This window comes from Populus nigra, chromosome 4 (assembly GCF_951802175.1).
Source record: "Populus nigra chromosome 4, ddPopNigr1.1, whole genome shotgun sequence".
In the NCBI taxonomy this organism is placed as follows: domain Eukaryota; kingdom Viridiplantae; phylum Streptophyta; class Magnoliopsida; order Malpighiales; family Salicaceae; genus Populus; species Populus nigra.
This window is the reverse complement of record NC_084855.1, coordinates 12356210-12378297: the sequence shown is the minus strand read 5'-3', so window position 1 is coordinate 12378297 and position 22088 is coordinate 12356210. Positions and strand designations below refer to the sequence as shown.

General features: G+C 33.5%; 1 protein-coding gene across 1 annotated transcript; it reads left to right on the top strand.

Annotated features, from left to right (window-relative positions):
* Positions 1-17174: 17174 nt before the first annotated feature.
* On the top strand, positions 17175-20187 carry LOC133692977 (1-aminocyclopropane-1-carboxylate synthase 1-like). The gene is made up of 4 exons (XM_062114163.1): positions 17175-17453; positions 17606-17737; positions 17842-18002; positions 18947-20187. The coding sequence occupies exons 1-4, from the start codon at positions 17295-17297 to the stop codon at positions 19953-19955; spliced, it is 1461 nt and encodes a 486-aa protein (XP_061970147.1). The 5' UTR covers positions 17175-17294; the 3' UTR covers positions 19956-20187.
* Positions 20188-22088: the final 1901 nt, after the last annotated feature.

Below are 22088 nucleotides of genomic sequence, written 5' to 3'. Positions count from 1 at the left end.
CCGTCGGTAAATCCGTTGGTAATAGAATCACAGATGGATGTACTGACGGAACAGACGCGTCGGTAATAATTTTTTTATTACCAACGGAATTACCGAGGGATGTACTGACGGAATTATCGAGGGATATACCGATGGAATTATCGACGGTTCGGTAATTATATAAAAACGTTTTAAAAAAATTCATTTTATAAAATTATAAAATAATTAAATTAACATAAATCAACACTGTATATTATATACTCAAAATGCTTGGAAAAAAAATCAACTCAAACAAATTTGCAACAAATAAATAAAATGAAAAAAATAAATTCAACTAAAAAAATTCATATGAAAAAAATGAAGTTGCAATTGCTAAAAAATTAAAAATCTCTATAAATAAATCAACTAAAAATTGGTCTCATATGAAAAAAAATCTCACAACAAAATTTATACAATTATTAAGATAAAAAACAATTAAAAATAAAATAAAAAAAAATATAGTGAAAAAAAGCATGAAAAAAGAAGAAAAAAACAAAAAATTACCTTAATGTAGTTGCAAGTGAAGTTAAGGAGAGAAATTTTTTTTCGTAAAGCATATTAATTAAAAAAAAACTAAGAGGATAAAAGAAGAAAGAAGAAGAAGACATACCCGAGCATGGAGGAAAAGAGAAGAAGATGAGGAGAGAAAAGAAGAGAAAGAAATAGATATTGATGTTTTTTACATATAGTGAAGAAGAAGAAGAAGAAGAATTATAAGAAATGAGTCTGTCTCTTGTGAAATAAAGGGATCCAGACTTTTTATTGGGGCGCGTTAGTGACGGATTTACCGACGGATAATTGAATATTAATATTTTTTAATTATTTCGTCAGTAATTCCATCGGTAATATCTAATTTAAATTTTCAATTTTGTAAAAAGTTTTCAGAAACCACCAACAATTACCAACGATTTTTCAATCCGTTGGTGATTCCGTCTATAATATTTAAATAAAAATTTTAAATTAATTGATTTTTTTCAAAAAACCGCCAAATAACACCGACGACTTTTCAATCCGTCGGTGATTTTGTCCGTAAAGAACAACAATGAACAGTGTAATTGGAAAGTGAATAGTTCTGGAGTTCTCTGGAAAATACCGACAGAAATTTCCGTCGGTGATTCCCTTTGTAATTGACATGACGAATAAATTCCGTCGGTAATTCCGTCGGTAAAAATGACACGTCATCATTTTTTTACTTTGTTTTAATTTTTTTTCCCACGGTAATTCCCTCGGTATATACCGAGGGAATATTTCTGTCGGTAAAATTCTTTAAAAATTTACCGATGAAAATATTCCCTCGATATTTTTATTTGTATTTATTAATTTTCTGGTAATGATTTGGTATCGTTTGTGGGTCTCTAATGAAAAGCCATAATGCGTATGACAATTATTAGTAATGCAACTGCAGCGACGGCGATGGTCATCACCTTCATGCATTACCATACATTATTGTAAAGGGAGATGGTAGAGCACGAGGGAGAGGAAAATATTATGGAAGAAGAGCATATATGTGCTTATATAGAATCCAGGACCATAAGGTTCCTCATAACGTTCCTAGCTAGCTCGGCCATAACGTTAGTTAATTAGGCTACGTTAATGTAGATATTGTAACATGCAATCAAGCTGATCATGATGAGAGACCTCAGCAGGAACACAATGGACAAAGTGGGGGAAGTTCTATGGTGGGTGAATCATCGTTCTCTAATGAAATTCTTGATGCAGAGCCCTCTGCACAAAGACTTCTACATTCAAAATCCTCTGATAGTTTTAATAACAATATCAAATTTGACATTTCCAATAGTTTTAATAACTATATAGGTCTGTGAGTGATTTGGTGCATGACGCTAATGGCGGACTTATTTTCTCATGGTAATGAGATCGTTGGCATCAAGGGCGGAGGTATGTTAAGGACTGGGATAGATTGCAGCTCAGGTTAAGATTTTATCAATATTTTTGACTAGTTTTATGTAAAAAATAATTTGTAATTTTCGATTGAGTTATCAAAAAATTCTGAAAATTTACGTGAAGCCTTCTAATATGATGTTTTAGCTTGGATTAAAATTTCAGAATCTTTTGAGAAATTCAGAAATTTGATGAAAAATCACAATTTGACTAGTTTTATATACGCTATTAGGCGTATTTTTCAATCTGACCATCAGATTGAGCTGAAATTTTATGAGAGATCTTAAAATATATTGAATAAAATTTAGTTAAAATTTTAGGATGAACGGAGTTTGGTAGTGCTAAAAAAAAACCGTCAAATAAAAGCAAAACTACCCATTAAGAGTAAAATGGTTATTTGCTTTTAAAAAATAAAACAAATAAACTATTCCTTCCTTTTATATGTTGCCGACTAGGCAGAAGCAGAATAGAAAAAAAAAGAAAAGAAAAGGTTAGAGAGAAATAGAGAAAAGTAAGGGAAAAACATAAAAAAAATCTAAGGAAAAAAAATAAAAAAAGTAAGAGAATAACTTTGTAAACTTCCAAAATCCAATTTATAAAACACTAATCTAAGAAAGAATCAAGTGAAGGAAGGAGGAATTGAGAGAGGGAAAAAAAATTAATTACTTTGTTTTCCAGTTGACATGAGATTGTTATTTTATCCCGGTTGAAGGGTTGTTACAATATCGATTCAGATTCGATTATAGATGAATTATATTCCACAAAACATCGAAGGATAGAACTTTAATAGTGAGTTTATTTTTACTTTTACTTTAATTTTATGTACTTTTTTTTTAAATATTTTAAGTAGTATATTTGAATTAAAACTTTATTGTTAAATTTAAAATTTCATGTATATGAATTAATAATTAATTTTTAAAAATATTTTTATATTTATTTAATAGCTCAGGGCAGGAAAAATTCCTGGCTCCACCATTGGTTGACATAGAATTTTATCCTTGGATCGATGGCTTGACGCTTTAAAGTGGAAGTTTTCACCTATCACTGGATGGTCAAGCTCACTGCTAGCTTGAGAATTGGTTTGATGAAAGGGTGGCTTGCGAATATTGTTATATGATGCCAGCCCTATTAAATTAATATCCAGGATCGATGTAAGGAGTGAGTAAAGAAAGGATAAAAAGGCACAGTCCTATCGAGGATTTACGAAAAGTAATGTTAGCTAGTCAAGGAGTATATATCTTAACTTGGATTTGATCAAGATGGAACCTAATATACGAGAAAAAGTGTCATATTTCACAATATGGTCTCCAACATGCATGTTAGGAATTGACAAAGAGCTAATCTCGCATCGATTAAGCATTGTATCGAGGAATTTTCCTAAGATTTGGAAGAAACGATGGTTGTTGAGGAAAAGAGTAAAAGCTTTATATAGGAAAATAGAGGCCAGGGCAGGTTTACCAAGAAGCTTTAATATCTAGAGTGGTTCATTAGAAAATGTAGTAGTACTTGTGAAGCAAGCAAATGAAAAATGGAAGATAATGGATAGAAAATACATGTTAATTGCTTGATCAGTACGTTAAAACAAATTTGGATAAAAGAGAAACTATTATGGGTTAGGTAGAGGAAAACAATTCCAGCAATCCTGATAATTTTCCAGAATGATAATTTTGGATTATGTAGATTAATAGGAAGATTTTTCGGCTTCTTATTGATTTTTTTTTAAAAATCACATGCATCAATTTTGAAATGTATAGATTTATATGAAGATTTTTCTTTCCTGGAATTAAAGCGATGGAGGCAAATTTTTTTTTTTATCAAAATGAGAGAGGTATATATTCATGAAACATGTATGATTTAATTATATAAATTATATAGATTAATAGGAAGATAATATAAATTATAATACACATTAAAGAATAATATAAAATTTTATTTAACTATTTAAAATTTTAAATTACACTACATCATTAAACAGTTTTACCGACGGACTAATTCTGTTGGCGACAAGAATGAACTCCGTAGGTAAAATAGTTATTGACGGTCTCCTTGATGGACATGGTCTGTCGATATAACAGTCGTTGGTAACTTCCCTTTTCATCGCTAATTCTATCGCCAATAAAAAAAACCACCCACCGACGGAATACCGACGGTCTTACAGACGGATATGAGCGTGCCAAAAAAATAATTTTTCCCGCGGGAACTTTACCGATGGACTAAATCCTTCTGAATTTTCAACAGTATTTACCGACGGATAATCCGTCGGTAATTATGGCATCGGTGGTAATTGTGTGGCAACTCTCTGTGAAATACCGACGAAAATTATCCGTCGGTAAAGCCAATCTGTATGTAATCACCGACGGAATATGTCCGTCAGTAATTACGACATGGCTGGTAATTGTTTGGCAACTCTCTGTGAAATACCAACAAAAATTATCCGTCGGTATGTATTTAAAATATATATAAAAAATAATTTATTAATAGTAAAAAAGCTTAATAAACAAATAAAATTGGATCAAGTATTAAAAATATAAAAATAATGTTAAATAATATTCATCCAAATATTCATTACAAATTTAATGTGTTTAAAAAACAAAATTAAACTAGAATAGCGGCGAAGCTGGAGGAGGAAGAGGAGGAGGTTGGTTGTTCCCGAGACCGTACGGCCAAAAAGGAGATGCACAAGCATCATCACCCATCTTTGATCTTATCTCCCTGACTATTTGACGGAGCTCATCATAATTCGTTGAGAGTTGTTGATATTGTTGTTTCAAGGCAATGAACTCCTCAAACTGGGTGCTCGATACTGATGGAGAGCTCCCAATGATTGAGACACTACGAGCCGAACGCAAGTTTTCAGCCGTGGTGTTGGAGAGCACGCAAACCCGATTTTTATCGGGTCCACCAGACGATCCCACCTCCATCCACATATCTGGATCGAAATCTAGATGGGTCAAAGGATTGTCCCCATATCTCTCCCTCAACCGGCTGTTATAGGTCTCCTGATTTTTTTTTTTTAAAAATTATCATATGCAATTCAAGAAAATAATAACTTACAAAATAAAATGAATGAACGAACATACCACGAAGTGCTGAGCACGGTTATCCACAAACTACTGCACCCCCTTTTGGTGGTCTTGACTCTGCATATGCGTCTCTACAAACAACTCCATTGGACTCGGCTCATGTCCAAGAGACGCAGCCTGTAAAGAAAAAATAGGTTGAAAGTTAAATATATTATAAGGAATGACAAATTAATTAACGATATATTTTATTAAAATTAATCTTACCATCCGCTTTGCATGTGCGCTGAATGGGACGGATCCGCCAGTGTGCGTGGTCACCTAACCATGAATTTACCGGTTCCGGTTGTCGACACTGAACTGTGAGCGCCGCGAGAACCGCTCTGAAGTCACGTGCTCAATATATGCCGTCCATATTTCCCCTGAGATGAATGGCGGTTTGAATTCCCGCCAAACTGCCACCTCATTCCATCCTTCAAGACAGTTATCCCTCGCATGTCTTTTTGATTTTTTTGGGTGTCATTCTAAAAATCACGCAACCTACTTCCATAGTAACATATTAGAATTTAAAACATAAAATTATAAAACATAAATAAATATTATTTTCGATGTTACCTAGTTGCCGCATGATTCTCCTATACGCTCCATCACAACATTGTTGTTCGCCCTATCCCACACAAATTTGTTCTGTGTATATAAATAATTCATACAAAATACAAATAGTACAATATATAAAATTATAATAATAATTTATTAAAAATAAGCTGGAAATTAAAAATTAACACCGACCTGAAATCGCTTAAACCATGCATCGATATTAGGTTTCCACTCAGGATGTCTAGAAACCTGGCTCCATTGAAACAATAGAATCTCCATCGACGATTTAAACGTCAATGTTATAGCCCTTGTTTGTGAACTTGAAATTAAATAAAAGTAATAATATTAATTAGTTTATAAATTATGTTATAAGTATATATATAAAAAAACTTAAACCTAAACAAACTTACATTGAGAGGTCATCCTTCCATTGTGCCTGGTATTTGTGGGTGAATTGACCCCGCTGTGAAGGTACACTGCTTCTGCGCTATGAAACCGCGCTAGAAGAGGCAACATCACAAGTTGACGTAGATTCCTCGCCGTGATCAGCACCTAAGGATACGTCCTCCTCGCTGCTAGAAGAACTAGCTGCAACCGTCTTCTAATGACGTGCTGTAAATTTCATTCTATGCATCTACACAAATTTATACGAATAATTACATAATTAACCTCGATTATTTAAAAAAAATTCAACAAAGTCTCCCCTATATTGGGGGGTCCCAAGTTATCAACAAAATCATATTACACTTCCAATTTTATTTCACATCCCGATCCAATCATCCTGGATCTCAACCCAACTCATCATCATCAACACAAAACATCTTATTCAATAATATCATATAATGAAATTCAAGTAAAAGAATCAATTTCAATTATGAACATTCATTGTTAAATTGGTACTTAGAGTTACAAATATTAGATTAAAGTCATACATTTAAATTTACGGATTAATATTACATTTCAAGTTTTAGGAGACAAGGCTCTTAATTTATAAAAAAATACATGGTCAAAAGCGAAAGGTAACTAAATCAATATCATTCCTAACACGACCCTAATGGACCTCAAAATAGAAATTAACGTGTACACATAAATATAAAAATGTAATAACAAGCAATAACAATGACAGGTAAACAATAATATCCTAAAATTAAGATAAACTAATTAAATTTAATTCTATATTTCAATTAACATTTAAAACATAAATTTAACTATAACATTTATAGCAATACAAACAATAATATCCTAAATTAAGATAAACTAATTAAATGTAATTCTATATATAAATTAACATTTTTAACATAAATTCATCAATAACAATTATAGCAATACAAACAATAATTTTATAAAATTAATAAATCAAATGAAAAAACTAAAAAACATTACAAAACAACCTAAACACAAACCAAACAATACACAAAACTAAAAAACACTATATCAATTCAAAATAAATTTGGAAATAAAAAATGCTTACCTTAATAATGTGTTGAATTTAAGATTTTATCTACACACAATACACAAAATAAAGAACATAAAAAAAAATCATAATTAAAATAAAAAAATTCAAATATAAAGAAAAAAGAATACATACCTTTTAAAGCTACCACCAAAACAATAAAATCTCTTCCAAAAGCCAAATAAAAACGGAGAGGAGAAGAGAAACGGAGAAGAAGAGAAACGGAGTCAAGAGAAAAAAATGAACCAAATGGGGGGAGGGGGGGTTTTATATAGCAATTTTTCCGATGGCATTACCAACGAAAATTAATTGTTGTCGGTGGCATTAAATTCCGTCAGAAATTATTTGATATGTGCAAAAAAAAAGTTCAAAAATCCCGCCAGACTTTTCGAGCCGTCGGAAAATCCGTCGGGATGTGTGTTGACTGACACGTCTGACATGCATGCGCTTCAGGATGTGCGTAATCTGTCGGTGATACCATTGGTTATTCCATCAGTGATTGTGGCACAATTCCGTAATTGTTTTTCAACTCTCTGTGAAATACTGACAGGTTATAGTCCGTTGATGACTCCATCGGTGATTGTGGCACAATTAGGGCTGAGCATTTTCGGTTCGGTCCGGTTTTGGACCAAAATAAACAACCAAACCGTTTTTTTATATAGTTTTTGAACCGAACCGAAAACCGGTTCAAATCGATTAATTTCGGTTTGGTTTTTTTCCCTTCCAAACCAGTTCAAACCGAACTGCAATGGCAAGATGCCATCCTCTAAGAATCAACAACGTTGTTCTCGTTGTTACAACTTCTTGCAAAGGAAAAAATAATTGCAAAAAAACAGTATCAATTCTTAGCAATCACTGTTTTGATTTTTCTGGACACTCTTCAGCTTCTAGACCCGAAATAATCCTTCTTTGGCAATCAAGGTGGGATCTGTTAAAAGCCATGACCCGTGAAGGAGAATCAAGTAAATCAATAGAAGAATCATCAGCAATTCATCTCTGACATGACAAGTTTGAGAGATGAGAGATGAGAGACAAAAAGCATAGAAGATTAGAAGAGAAGAAGACAAATTTTACTCAAATGTTGAAAGGAAATATTAAAGCTTTACCTGTAATCTTTACTTTTCCTTCACGTTGAGAGATGAGAGACAAAGAGAGCATTGGGGCTGTGAATGAAGGGACCCTTCAATGTGAAAGCATTCAAAGACTTAAACAGGGGAGAGGGCTGCTGTGTGCAAGGAAAAGAAATGATAAAGGTTTGCTAGGGTTGGCTAATGGAAGGGAGGGGTGGCCCGTGCATGTTTATTACTTTATTTTATTTTTTTCATTTTTAAACCGAACCGGTTCGGTTCGGTTCGGGTTGGCCGGTTCTAGCACACCAAAACCAGAAACCGAACCGAACCAGACATTTTCCTAAATATTTTAACCTGTTCAATTGGTTTTTTGTACCAGTTTGGTTTTTTCGGTTAATTTTTTTTTCCGTTTTCTCGGTTAAATCGGTTTTTCGGTTTTTTTGCTCACCCCTAGGCACAATCCTGTAAATGTTTTTCAACTCTCTGTAAAATACCGATGGGTTATAGTTCATCGGTGTACCCGTCAATGAAACCGTAAATTTTTCTTATTTTTTTGTGTAATCCCGTCATAAAATCTTGAATTGCAATCTTATAGCACACACAACACAATAACAAAAGCTGACCATTAAAGAAGAATAAATATTTCATGTTCCAAATTATTACATTATAAAAATAAGGCTTTAAAACATGTTTAGTTAGTCAGAATTTTCATCTTTGTCCTCAATTGAATTGTTATCATCAGCTTCATCGCACTCTTCATTTTCGTTATCATCTTCTTTAACAACATTTTTTTTTCCACTAGTAGAGCTCAGAACAACATTCAACTCCTCTGCGTCAACATCAACAAGACTATCGTTGAAAACATGAAAATTCAAATTTTTTTCTAAGTCAATTGAAGGAGCAACTCGGTATGGTTCAACCAACTCACTAGCTTGAAAGACTTCATCTATCACACTTGTGTCTTCGTTCTCATCTTGAACAACCTCGACATGACCCTTGGGTTTTGTTTTTAAAATGGATAACCAATCAACTCTTGATCGGTCCTTTCTAAAGGAAGGGGTGTATGTGTAATAAACTTGTTGACATTGCTTTGCAAAAACAATGACGTCATTTACATTGCAGTGTCTAGCTTTTGAGTTGATTTCAACGAGACCATAGTAAGGATCAATTATGATTCCTCTGTCAGTTGTGTCATACCAATAACATTTGAATAAAAACACTTTATTTTACTCGCTATGATATTGCAGTTCGATGACCTCTTCCAATCTACCGTAGTAGTCAACTTCAAACTCAGTAGAAGTCGATCCCTTAATACAAACACCGTTGTTGTATGTCTTTCTTCCATGCCTGTATTCTTCAGTATGAAAGACATATTCATTGACAAAATACCCGTTATAAGACTTGACTTTTCTTTCAGGGCCCAGGCATAGTAAAGACAGTGAAATAGCAGCACTACCTCCCATTTGATAAACCTAACTTGTAAATTAAAAACAATAATAATTAATAAACGGATATTATGTAATATTGACTATAATTAATTACATTGCAAGAGATAATGAGTTTGTGATAGGACTTACATGTGTTCTAAACCACATGGCAAATTGTTCATCTTGTAATTGAAAGATCTGGGATTCGGTCAGCTGTGAGTTATTGGACAGTAAGTATCATCGATGTTGCCTGCAAGGTTGTTCCAAATTATATGAGTGTATGGTATCACAAAACATAAATAGTACACTCTTGACAAAGTTTAAGTCGAACATCAACTTACTTAATAAAAGGTCTCAGCTTATCACAGTTAAATAGAACATAATTGTGTGCTTGTCTGAACTCTATTTCAGACAAATATCTTCCCCTCATAGCATTTTTAGGTGTGGGTCGTCCAGGATTGGATAATATTGACAAGTTTCCACTTAAAAGCACTTCACCATCATCATCATGCCGTGGAACACGGTTGATCCTCGTTCTCAAATGAGGTTCGAAATAGTTTGAGATAAATGTTGAGATCTCCTTAACAATATAGGCCTCACATATTGACGCCTCAACATGCGTCTTGTTCTTAACCTTTTTTTTAAGATTAAACAAGTACCTGCATATATATATAATAAAAAAATTATCAATTAAAAAAATAAAAATAAAAACATTTAATTATGAATTACATAGCTCTTGTAATATCTAACCTCTTGAATGGATACATCCATATGTACTGGACCGGTCCTTTAACTTTTACCTCAAACGGTAAATGTACGGGTAGATGCTCCATTGAGTCAAAAAATAATAGAGGGAATATCATCTCAAGTTTGCATATTGTCTCGACGGTATTTTTTTCAAGCCTTTCAATGTGATCAACTTTCAACTTGCTGGGACATATATCTCTGAAGAAATGACTGATCTTCGTTAGTGCATCCCATATCCCCTTTGACAACAAATCATGAAAAGCTAATGGGATGAGTATTTGCATAAACACATGGCAGTCATGACTCTTCATTCCATATAATCTGCATTCCTCCGTATTAACCAGCCTTGATATGTTCGAGTCATGTCCATCGGGGAAACGCAGACTCTAAAGCCAATTATAGACTAGTAGTTGTGTGTTTTTCTCTAGCACAAAGCTTGCTCTTGGTTTTGTGACCCGTGACCCATCACAAACCAACTCCATATTTTTACGGTTACAGAATAGCGCTACATCCAATGTAGCCTTGATGTTGTCCTTTGTCTTCCCTTTCACATCCATGACAGTGTTTCAAACACGTTCTTTTCAATGTGCATGACGTCAAGGTTATGACAGAGAAGATTGGTCTTCGAATAAGAAAGCTCTCAAAAGATACTTCGCTTCACCCAATTATGGGTCAAACCAAAACCAGAAAACTTCTGCTTACCTGATTGGAGATCAAACACAATGTCATCGTACTCTGACACAACATCAAATAATTCTTCACCAGAAAAACACGGGGGTGCAACATCCTTTTCAACTCTGCCAACAAAGAAATCCTTTCTGTTCTTTCTGTACCTGTGGTTATGTGACAAGGAACAATGGTGACAGTCAAAAAAAGAAGCTTTACCCCTGTTTGTTAGCGTGAATGCCTTTTTGTTCTCCATACAGTATGGACATGCTAGCTTTCCATGCGTGCTCCAACCAGAAACCATTTCATAAGCTGGAAATCATTGATAGTCCACATCAAAGCCGCTCTCATAACAAAATTCTGTTTCCTCGAGATGTCATAAATCAAAGCTCTAAAGGACCACAACTGCGTCAACTCATCAATCAACGGACGAAGACAAACATCTTTATTCCGCCCCGGACTTGGTATAACCATATATAAAAACATGAACTCCGGCCTCATACACATCCCCGGTGGCAAGTTATAAATCATCAGTATGACCGGCCAACAAGAATAAGGAGCAACAAATGACCTGAATGGATTGAATCTGTCTGTAAACAACCCAAGACGCACGTTACTTGATTTAGCTGAAAAGTGAGGATGCACACTGTTAAGGTGTTTTTAGGCTTCACCGTCAGAAGGATGAACTATCACTCCATCAACCACATGGTGTGATTGGTGACATGAATAACCTCTGCAGTGTAAGTGTGATTGAGAAGTATATAAGTTTTTTATATGCCACGAGAGTCTTCCCTCTACCAGTTTTGGGTTTGTAACGGGAATGCCTGCATGTCATGCACTCGGTCATTTCAGCATTTTCAAGGTAGTATAACAAAAGTTAGGGCATATATCAATTTTCTGGTATCCTAAACCGAGAGGTTTCATCATGGACTTGGCAGCATAGAAGTTCTCTTTCAGCTTGTTCCCTTCAGGTAAAATGCTTCTCGTCTATTCAATAATCTTGTCATAACTGACCTCACTCAACCCATGATCTGACTTGATGGTGAACACCTGTGCTACGACTGATAATTTACTGTGGTTCGTGCAACCATCCCATAATGGTTCGTCAGAATCTTTCAACAGATCAAAAAACCTTGTTGTATCTACATTAGGTTCTTCTTCTACGATTGGACATTCCCTGACATTACCTTCACTCATTCTCATTGCATCCATAACCATATTCCTGTAATGATTACTGTTCTCATTTCCAACTTCATGCATGTTGCTATCACTAGAAGTTGACTCAACCACCTGTTCTTCCATGCTCTCATCAGGAACAAATAGTTTTCCTTGTGCATACCAACACACGTAATCCTCCATGAATCATTTGGTTAGAAGATGCATCGTTACAACATCTTGATGCAGAAACTTTAAATTTTTACACTTCTTGCATGGACACCTAATACCGCCATCAGTAAAATTCCTTGGAATAGATGTTGCGAAATTAATAAAACCCTGGACACCGTTTCAATAATCCATCCTCCGCAATCCTTGGGGTGAGTCCCGATACATCCATGAACGATCATCCATGACTTCTATTGAACATCTATAAAACATAACAAAAATATTGGTTTTCCCCGACATTATCCAACAAATTAAAACAACATTTATGTTAAATATTCATTATCAATTATCAACTATCAACGTTCATACATACAAATTTATACATATATAAATTTACAGAAATCACAACTTCGAAATAGAATTAATAACAATTAAAAAAGACTCGTTAAACAAGCTATTAATTATTTATTTCATCACAACACATTTAATTCGGTGTAATTCAAACAAAATTTCAATAATTTACAAACAAATATAATTTGACAAAATCTAAAACAAACTATAACAACTACAAAATTATATATTCATAATACAAGTTTCTTTGACAAATAACAATCAAACAAGTACATACGTTAACAAAATACATATACTAAAAAAACAACAAAATTCACATTTAAATGTTAAAACTAAAAAGGATAGATTTACTTTCAAAAAAATGATAAAATCCACAAGAAACGGATATTGTGATCACGTACAAGGTATAAGAAACTTGAGTGCTTGTGTTGAAAATAGTGGAGAGTTGGGATGGGTGGCTGGCTGCAGTTTGGGATGGGAGAGGTGGGATGGGAAAGAAAAAGAAGGAGAAACAGAGGAAGAGAGTGTCGGTAGAGGGGGCGTATATAATGGTTTTTATTGATAGAATCACCGACGAAATGCATCCATCGATGACAGCGCCATGTCACTGTACGACTATCTCAGTTTGAATCCCTTGGTCATTCTGTCGGTAAAATCGTCTGAAAAAACTCCACGTCACCACGTCGTTGCATCTTTCCAAACAAATTATATAGTCCGTCGGAGATACAGTTGGTATATACTGACAGATTTGAAGACAGAATTATTTCCGTTGATTTTTGTCGGTTTTCTGGTAGTGTTATTATAGTTTTTTTTATAGGTATGAGTGTTTAATAACATAAGGATTACAAGTTTTAATTAAAAAATAATAACATAAAACAATGTGAATATATGCAAATTTAAAAGATTTTCCTTTAAAAAAATATTAAAAAATAACATAAATTATATCTTTATATAAGTAAACTTTTACTTGATGTGTTTCTTTGAAAACATTACACGTTTTTCATGTAATTTGTTTTTTTTCTCAAAAACCAACACTAAAAACAACACGGAGAAGAGACACGATTCATTCTAAATTTAGGTGAAAATTGACGGCTCATTTGATATTCTCTAGCTAATTCCCTACAAAAGAACACGTGGAAATGATATCAAAACAAAGATGATTAAGTATTTTTCCACAATTAATTACGTGGAAAGACAATGAGGAATTAATGTGTAGCCCCCAAGAAAGCAGGAATGTGGGGACCGTATAAATCCTACTCACACCTGAAAGGGCGATGCTGAAGTGCCTCGTGGGAGCACTGCTCTCCGAATTTTTATTTTTAAAAAAGCTCTTAGATCAGATATATATATATATATATATATATATATATATATATATATATATATATATATATAAAATTAAAAAAAAAACCAGAGCACGTCCAAAATTCATTAAACTCTTTCAGTGAAAAGTTGAAACAACTCGCGCGCGATATTTTCAGCTGTGTTTATCTTTTCTCTGTTTCTCCACCTCCTCTCGTAGTCTTCTTCTCTCTCTTCTTCTTTTTCCTCTTCCTTTGATAATCATGAGGCTGTCAATCTCCTCCTTGTTCTCTCCACGTAAAACACCTTCAGCTGATCTCTTGCTTATTTAGCTTAATTGACGCACGATCCCTATCCATAACAGATTGAAAGGCTTCATGAGGGCATCACTTGAGTTTGTTCAAGAGCCATGCTAAGGTGTCTCATCTTGTTGTTGTTCCATCATCAACAGAAGCAGCAGCAGCCACAGTTCTTCACTCTTTTGACAAAACGAATATCTATGATGATGAGTCGCGACAAGGAGAAAACCCAGGCGGTGGCACATTGCTGATAAACCATCAAATCAGAGCACCCACATTGAAAAATCTCCTCTGCCGCTTGTGCGACTGTTGATAAAGCAAACGCTGCCACAAATGCCATGGCTTTCAATCTTAGATACGGAGAGAGAAACATTAAATAACAGGAATGGCACACGAAGGACACATGCTGTTAGGACAGCATCGGCTGTTGAATATGGACGAAAATTGTCGTGTTTAGATTTTCCGATTTTTTATAGTGATGTAGAGTTTTTTTTATTAGTTATTTAATGTATAACTAATTTTTTAAGTTAATTTAGTATTCTATGTATATATATTGTTTTTTGCACGTAAAATTAGCAATTTAACCCAAAAGTTTAAGTTTAAACTGTTAGGTGAGATCTCAGTATATAATTTATATTATTTTCTAACACATCTTTAAGTGAAAGTCTTGTGGGATTAAAATTTACATAAACTCACACTACCTTATACTTAATTTTTATCAAATAAATGAGGATAATAAGATTCAAATCCGTGATTATTTGGTCATCAAAACTCTTATATCATGTCAAAGAACCAATTCAATTTAAAAATTTAAGTATAAACTCTTAGGTGATAACTCAATATATGATTTATATTATTCTTCAATATTTTTTTATTTTTTAGATAAAAAATAAAAACATAATATATCATGAAATTGATGAAGTAATAAAAAGAGTAGTTTGGAAAAGATAGAAAAGTAAACAAAACAACTAAAGTATAATAAATAAAAACTACACAATTTATTTTGTATTTTATATAGAATAATAAAAGAGAGGGTAAGTTTAAAGAGAAAATGTAGTTACATTTTTTTTCTCTATTTTATAGCTTTTCTAAAAAAATATATAAGAATAACTATTTATTTTCAATAAAAAAATATTTTAACGTCTTATGTAGCTATTCTTTTAAAGACTCAAAATCAATAAATAAAAAGCAATTTTGGTAATGGAAACGCGGGGGGGATGAGGGATGATATTTTGCTGGTGTTTTAAAATCGCTTTATATGAGTTATTTGTTACATTCAAATTCTCATGGCTTTTTTTTTGGCTTGATCAAGAGCTTATGGTTTTTTCTTTGATCCAAGGGCTGTCAAATTTTTAATTTTATGAGAGGACTGTAGCATTTACCTTTAAAAAAGTAATTTATAATATTTTATTAGTTATTAGTTATTTTTTATTTTTTAAAATAAAGATATATAATTAAGAGAGAAAAGTAGTATATAAAAATATTTTTATTATTTTTGTTAGGTCATTAATTTTTTTTTCAAAATAAAATTTTAAAAATAATTAATAAAATATTACTAATTACTACGTCGCTAGCGCGAGCACCACTGCGTCAGCTTAAATTATATCCACGCCTGCTCACCAGCCACAGCAATGTGAGTTTTGTGTGACATGCATTAGAAGTATGAGTAAGTCAACCGGCAGGAAAGAGACTCCAACACCAACACCAACACCAACACCAACACCTCTCATGTGTGGTTCCTACGAAGATTCTTCACAGTACTTATTTGAATTGAAATCAGCTACATTTCTACTTAAAGTGAGGTTAGGTGGATATGGACTTTTTTTTTTAACCAAATAATTTAAAATCATAAAAAAAAATTATGGTTAAACTCAAAACAAATTAAAATTTATTATATATTTATTCTTACAACAGATAAATAATATACAATCTGCTGCCTTATATAACATAATTCATGGTCGAAATTTTCATCTTTAAGCATCTCATAATCTTATGAAATGGAATTCTCTTACGAGATGAAATTACTGTTTTTGTCTTTTGGATTATTTTAATATGTTGATGTTAAAAATAAAATTTTTAAAATATTAATATTAATATTAATATTAATTTAATATATTTTTAAATAAAAAATACTTAAAAAAACAACATACAATTAAAAAAAAAAACCTTATTAATTTTCAATTGGGATCCAAGATGTTAACATAGTTTAAGAAGACAACACCTCGAATATAAAGCTAAACAGGCACATCTCAAGGGCTCAGGATTGGATAAACGTACTCCAACAGCAAACTACTTCACCTAACCCTGTTCATACCAAGCAAAATTATATTCAAATATGTCTTTATTCAATAAATAAAAGCTAAACAGGCACATCTCACGGGTGATGACTGGATGTATGTAACATAGGTATATTTTTCCTTTTTACCCTGTAAGTTAATGTGGTTAATTAGTAATTATATAAACATTCATGACGTATCGTGTAAGGGATTAATTCTAATTTCTCAATTCATAGTCTTCTTCAATTTCTAACCGTGAATTTTAATGTAGTTAGTATATCTTGTTTAAACTCTAAAAACAGACACATAACATGGTATTTAAGGTTTTATTCCTTCTGTATCCATGATAAATCGAAAAGTCTCTTAGAACTAGGAGGAGACTGACAAAATCCTAGCAGTCTTTAGTTCATAATAAATCAAAAGGAAAATCAAGAATATAAAGATAAAGTTCTGTCTCCTGCACGTGCTTATGTACTTGAAATGAACACGCACACACGCAAGCAATTACGCTGAATTGACCATGGAAAGGAATTTAATTCTTCTCTCTTATTTGTTCAAATATTTGAACTTTTATGAAGACTTTTCCTCTTCTTTTTTTTTTTTCTTTTTTTCCCCCTCCATCAAAATTTACTAGACGTTTTTCACTTTTTCTATCTAACTTACCATTCTCTGCCTATAAAATGGTGGTGGGACTCTCTCCATATATTCTCACTTCACATTCCTAAGGCAATTCTCTAGCAGCTACTATTCCTGGCTAGCTAGCAAGCTCCTTGTGAAAATTTCTCATACAAGTTACACGAAGGTATATTAATACTTGCTATAGCTAGATCTTTTAAAGACAGAGAAATGGAGAGGCAGCACCAACTTTTGTCCAAGATTGCAACGAATGATAGACATGGAGAGAACTCCCCATATTTTGATGGATGGAAAGCTTACGATAAAAACCCTTTTCACCCTACTGACAACCCCGATGGAGTAATACAAATGGGTCTAGCAGAAAATCAGGTAAATATTTCTTGCAGGAGAATTCTCAGCTTAATTCGTTTTTGTTATAATTATAAAGTAAACGCTTTAATTAAGAGCATGAACTTAATCAATTTGGAACTGCACTTGCCTTTTAGTTTTCTGATATTATTTCTTTGTTTATCTGCATGCAGCTTTCCGCTGATTCGATTATAGACTGGATCAAGAAACATCCCAAAGCCTCCATTTGCAATCCTGAAGGAGTTCATATGTTCAAGGATATTGCTAACTTTCAGGATTATCATGGCCTGCCAGAGTTTCGACAGGTATTATTAAATTGAAATGCTGAGACCATGGTCTCTCTAACACATGAAGCGTATCCGTGAATCCACATTATTGACGACAGCATGCCTGTCATTTTTTTTTCCAGGCTATTGCGAAGTTTATGGGGAGAGTTAGAGGAGGAAGGGTGACATTTGATCCAGATCGCATAGTCATGAGCGGTGGAGCAACTGGAGCAAACGAGCTGATCATGTTTTGCCTGGCCGATCCCGGGGATGCTTTCCTTGTTCCTTCTCCTTACTATCCTGCGTATGCTCTCTTCCGGTTGATTAATTTAATCATGGTCTTTCATTTTCCATACCCAACGGATACAAATACTTCCCTATTTTAATGACATATATATATTCAACGCGTGCACAAGTCTAGAACTTGTGCCTTCAATTCTAACGTGGTGGTTGGATGATTTTGAGCATTCTGACAATGCAATGGCTAGATTTGTCAGAAAGTCGAGCAATTGAAAAGTAGGCATAAGAAAAGAATAAATATTTGTGCAGTGCTAGAGAGAGTCCATGCATGCCTCATAATATGGCTTTGAACATTGAAAACTCCAACTAAAAGAAATGGGATTCTGCTTCCACACAAGTGCCAACCATTATTTCCCCAACAACTTATTGCAGGAAGAGAGACAGAGGTCAAATTGAATAGTATTTAGTTGTCATTTCTGGAATTTGTAGAGATGCATGCCTTGCTGGGGTTCAGGAACAAAATTCAAAGTGGGGTTTGATCCATTAACTAGTCCGGTCAACCAATTAATGGGCAGTAATCTTCATGAATACAATATAATTACTCAAGTTGACCTTAGAAAATCAATACACAACCATCCGAGCACTAGTCAAAAGAGTAAACTTGTCCTCCGGTTGTTGGAGTCTAATTTCTTATACTTTCTTCAGTTTACAGCTGGAAGTTGGAAGATTTTTCCAAATTAGTCCAAGTTTCAGAAAAAGACTTGGTAAAATAATAATCCTATCCTCTACTAGCCGTGACCCATTAAAACTTGTTCATGACCTTTCACATTCCTTCTTCAAATCAAGGACACGGAAAATATATAAAGAACATGTGTGAACACAAAGGTGTCAAAAGATGGAAGTTTGCTTTATTTTCTTTCTTTCTTCACGCACTTGCAAAACTTTAAAAGTCCGTTGACAATTTGATAAGTCTTGCTAAATATTTCTGACATATCTGGAATATTGCAGATTCTATCGAGACCTGGGATGGCGCACTGGGGTCCAGATTGTTCCAGTTGACTGCGATAGCTCAAACAATTTCCAGATCACAAAAGTAGCGCTGGAAGCAGCATATGATAAGGCACAACAGGATGGCATCAATGTCAAAGGCTTAATCATAACAAACCCATCAAATCCACTTGGCACCACCTTGGACAGAGAGACACTAAAGTGCCTCTTGAGCTTCATCAATGAGAAAAACATACACATAGTCTGCGATGAAATTTATGCTGCGACCATCTTCAGCTCCCAGAATTTCGTAAGCGTTTCTGAGGTTATAGAAGAGGTCATGGATTGCAACCGTGACCTCATTCACATTGTTTACAGTCTGTCCAAGGACATGGGACTCCCTGGCTTCAGAGTTGGAATTGTTTACTCATACAACGATGCAGTTGTTAATTGCGGCCGAAAGATGTCAAGTTTTGGGCTGGTCTCCTCACAAACTCAATATTTACTTGCTTCAATGCTTTCTGATGAAGAGTTTGTCGAGGATTTCCTAGCCGAGAGCTCGAAGAGGCTAAAGAAAAGGCACGGTATTTTCACAAAGGGATTGGAACAAATTGGGATCAGTTGTTTGGAAAGCAAAGCCGGTCTCTTTGTTTGGATGAATTTGCGCCATCTCCTTAAGGAACAAACAAATGATGGTGAAATGGAACTGTGGCGTGTGATCGTTAATGACGTGAAGCTAAATGTTTCGCCAGGCTCTTCCTTCCATTGCGTTGAGCCTGGTTGGTTTAGGGTCTGCTTCGCCAATATGGATGATGAAACTCTGGAAGTTGCACTGAAAAGAATACACGCATTTGTCGGTGAACAAAATGAAAGGGATACAGTGTCAACGAAAACCAAGGATATGCCATCAAAGACCAAGTGCTGGAAGAAGAATCTTCGGCTCAGCTTCTCATCTCGTATATTTGAAGAGGGTATTGGATCTCCAATTGCGATGTCTCCTCACTCGCCGCTTGTTCGAGCAAGGAATTAATTAAATCCGTAAATTGCATAGAGTTCTAATCAACTCCACTGCTAGGTGCTAGCTACTTGGATTAATGAAATAAGATTCTTTCGTCACAGGGAAGGGGCAGTTAAACATTTTTTTTCCCATTAATTCAGTAAATGTTTAGAAGTGAAGGCTGGATGAACAGCCATTTAATATTCGAAATTCAATGTAATGATGTCAATTTGAAATTCAAGTGATAATTGTTCTTCTTCTTTTAGTTTGAATTAGTCCCACATCTATCCTCAAGAGAATTCGATTGAATTTCTTGGTTTCAAAGGTTTAGAACATTTTATTTTTCACATGCTTGGATGGAAAAACCTAAATTATTAAGTCAGTAATTAAATTTATAAGAAATTTCTCACCGATCACAGTACATGTACGAGTACAGCTGCAACACAAAACATATTACATAATTATACATGAAATTAAACTAGCTCCAAAAGTACTGAAGAATGATGTAGGCTTCTTGCAAGCAATAGAACCAAATTAAGATAATTACCTGTACGTTTAATGTGTTTTCTCCATAATTAGGGGTTTACCGATGGACTTACTTCGCATATACGCCCTTAATAATTGAAAGTATGTATAAGTTGCTTCATTTGGCCGCGCATGCATATGGTGCAAATATAAAGCACAAACAAACATTTGGCATATTTCAACAAATGCGTTCTTTAATATTTTTTTTTGAAAAAAAACACTAAAGGATGGGGTACTCCTCCTCACAAAATATTATTAATTAAAATAGTGTTTTTTTCGATCAATATTTTTTTCTTAATATTAAATTTGTTATTTTTTGTTCTCTCATACTCACGACACAGATCGCGGATTTAGAGTTGATCAGGTTAACTCGGGTTTATTTTCTTCATTAATTTTTTTTAATTTTATCCTTTAATATTGGATTGATTGACAATTAAGCTTTATGATTTATTTTTTTTTGCTTTCTATTAGATTATTTTGGCCTCATTACCCAATAATATCTTAACGGGTTAACCCGAGTTGATTTTGGTCATTTTTTGTGTCATTTTCTGAATTGATTCTTTTTCCAATTTTATCATTATTCATTGGGTCGGTTGGGAAATGAGTTTCACAATCTGTTTTGATTTACTTTCTATGTGAATATATTAATCTTATGATCAAGGTCTTAGGTTTTGGTACATTTACCATGGTTAAATCATGTTGTTGTTTTTTATTTTTTTTTTCTAAGAGGTTATCTCAGTCTCATGACTTGAATCATGAGTCCTTCAAGATTAAACTTTCTTCAATTTGTTTTCTATTTCTCTCCAATTTCATCATTTAATATTGTGTTTGATTGGGAATTAGACCTCATCGTGTGTTTCAAATTGTTTTTTATTATGTTATTGTGACCTCATGACTTTGGAATAGTACTTAATGGATTAACACGGGTTGTCTTGACTTATTTTTATGTCATACTTTAATTAGAATTTTTATAGATTTCATCATCAGCATTGGATCTGACAAGGTCGATTGAGAATTAAGCTTTTTAATTTGTTTTTATTTGCTCTCTATATGGCCGAAAAAACAATTTACCTTGTTTTACCAAATAATTAAGGCTCGTAGCATCATTACAACATTGAGAATTTATGGAGTGTTACAATCTACCTCTTTCTTTTTCCTTCCTTTATTCTTCTCCCAACTAAGCCTTGATTGGATCCCAACTGACCTCAGATTCAATTAAAGAAAGGATATGAATTTTAAGAAAAAAAATAAATGTTAAAGGATAAAACTGAAAAAAAAAGGGAAGCAAATTCATGTGAATCTTTTAAATCTAAGTTAATCTCTCAAACTCATAACCCGTAACATTTTTTTATCTCAATTTACTCAATAAGCTCAATTCCCAACTAATTTAATGTTGAAGGATGAAATTGTCAAAAAAAATAAATTAAGAAAAATGTGCCAAAGCAAAAGGAATTGAAAAAAAAAAGAACGAGGATTAAATCAGATAGAAAAAAATTGAAGGAGGATGAAATTAAAAAATCAACCAAATTTTTTTAAAAATAAATAAACAATAATCAAAATAATAAATAATGAAGGACCCTAGATTACAACTTAATTTTTTGAAGAGTAATTCAGTAACTTCATTGTGCTAAAAAAGTGAAA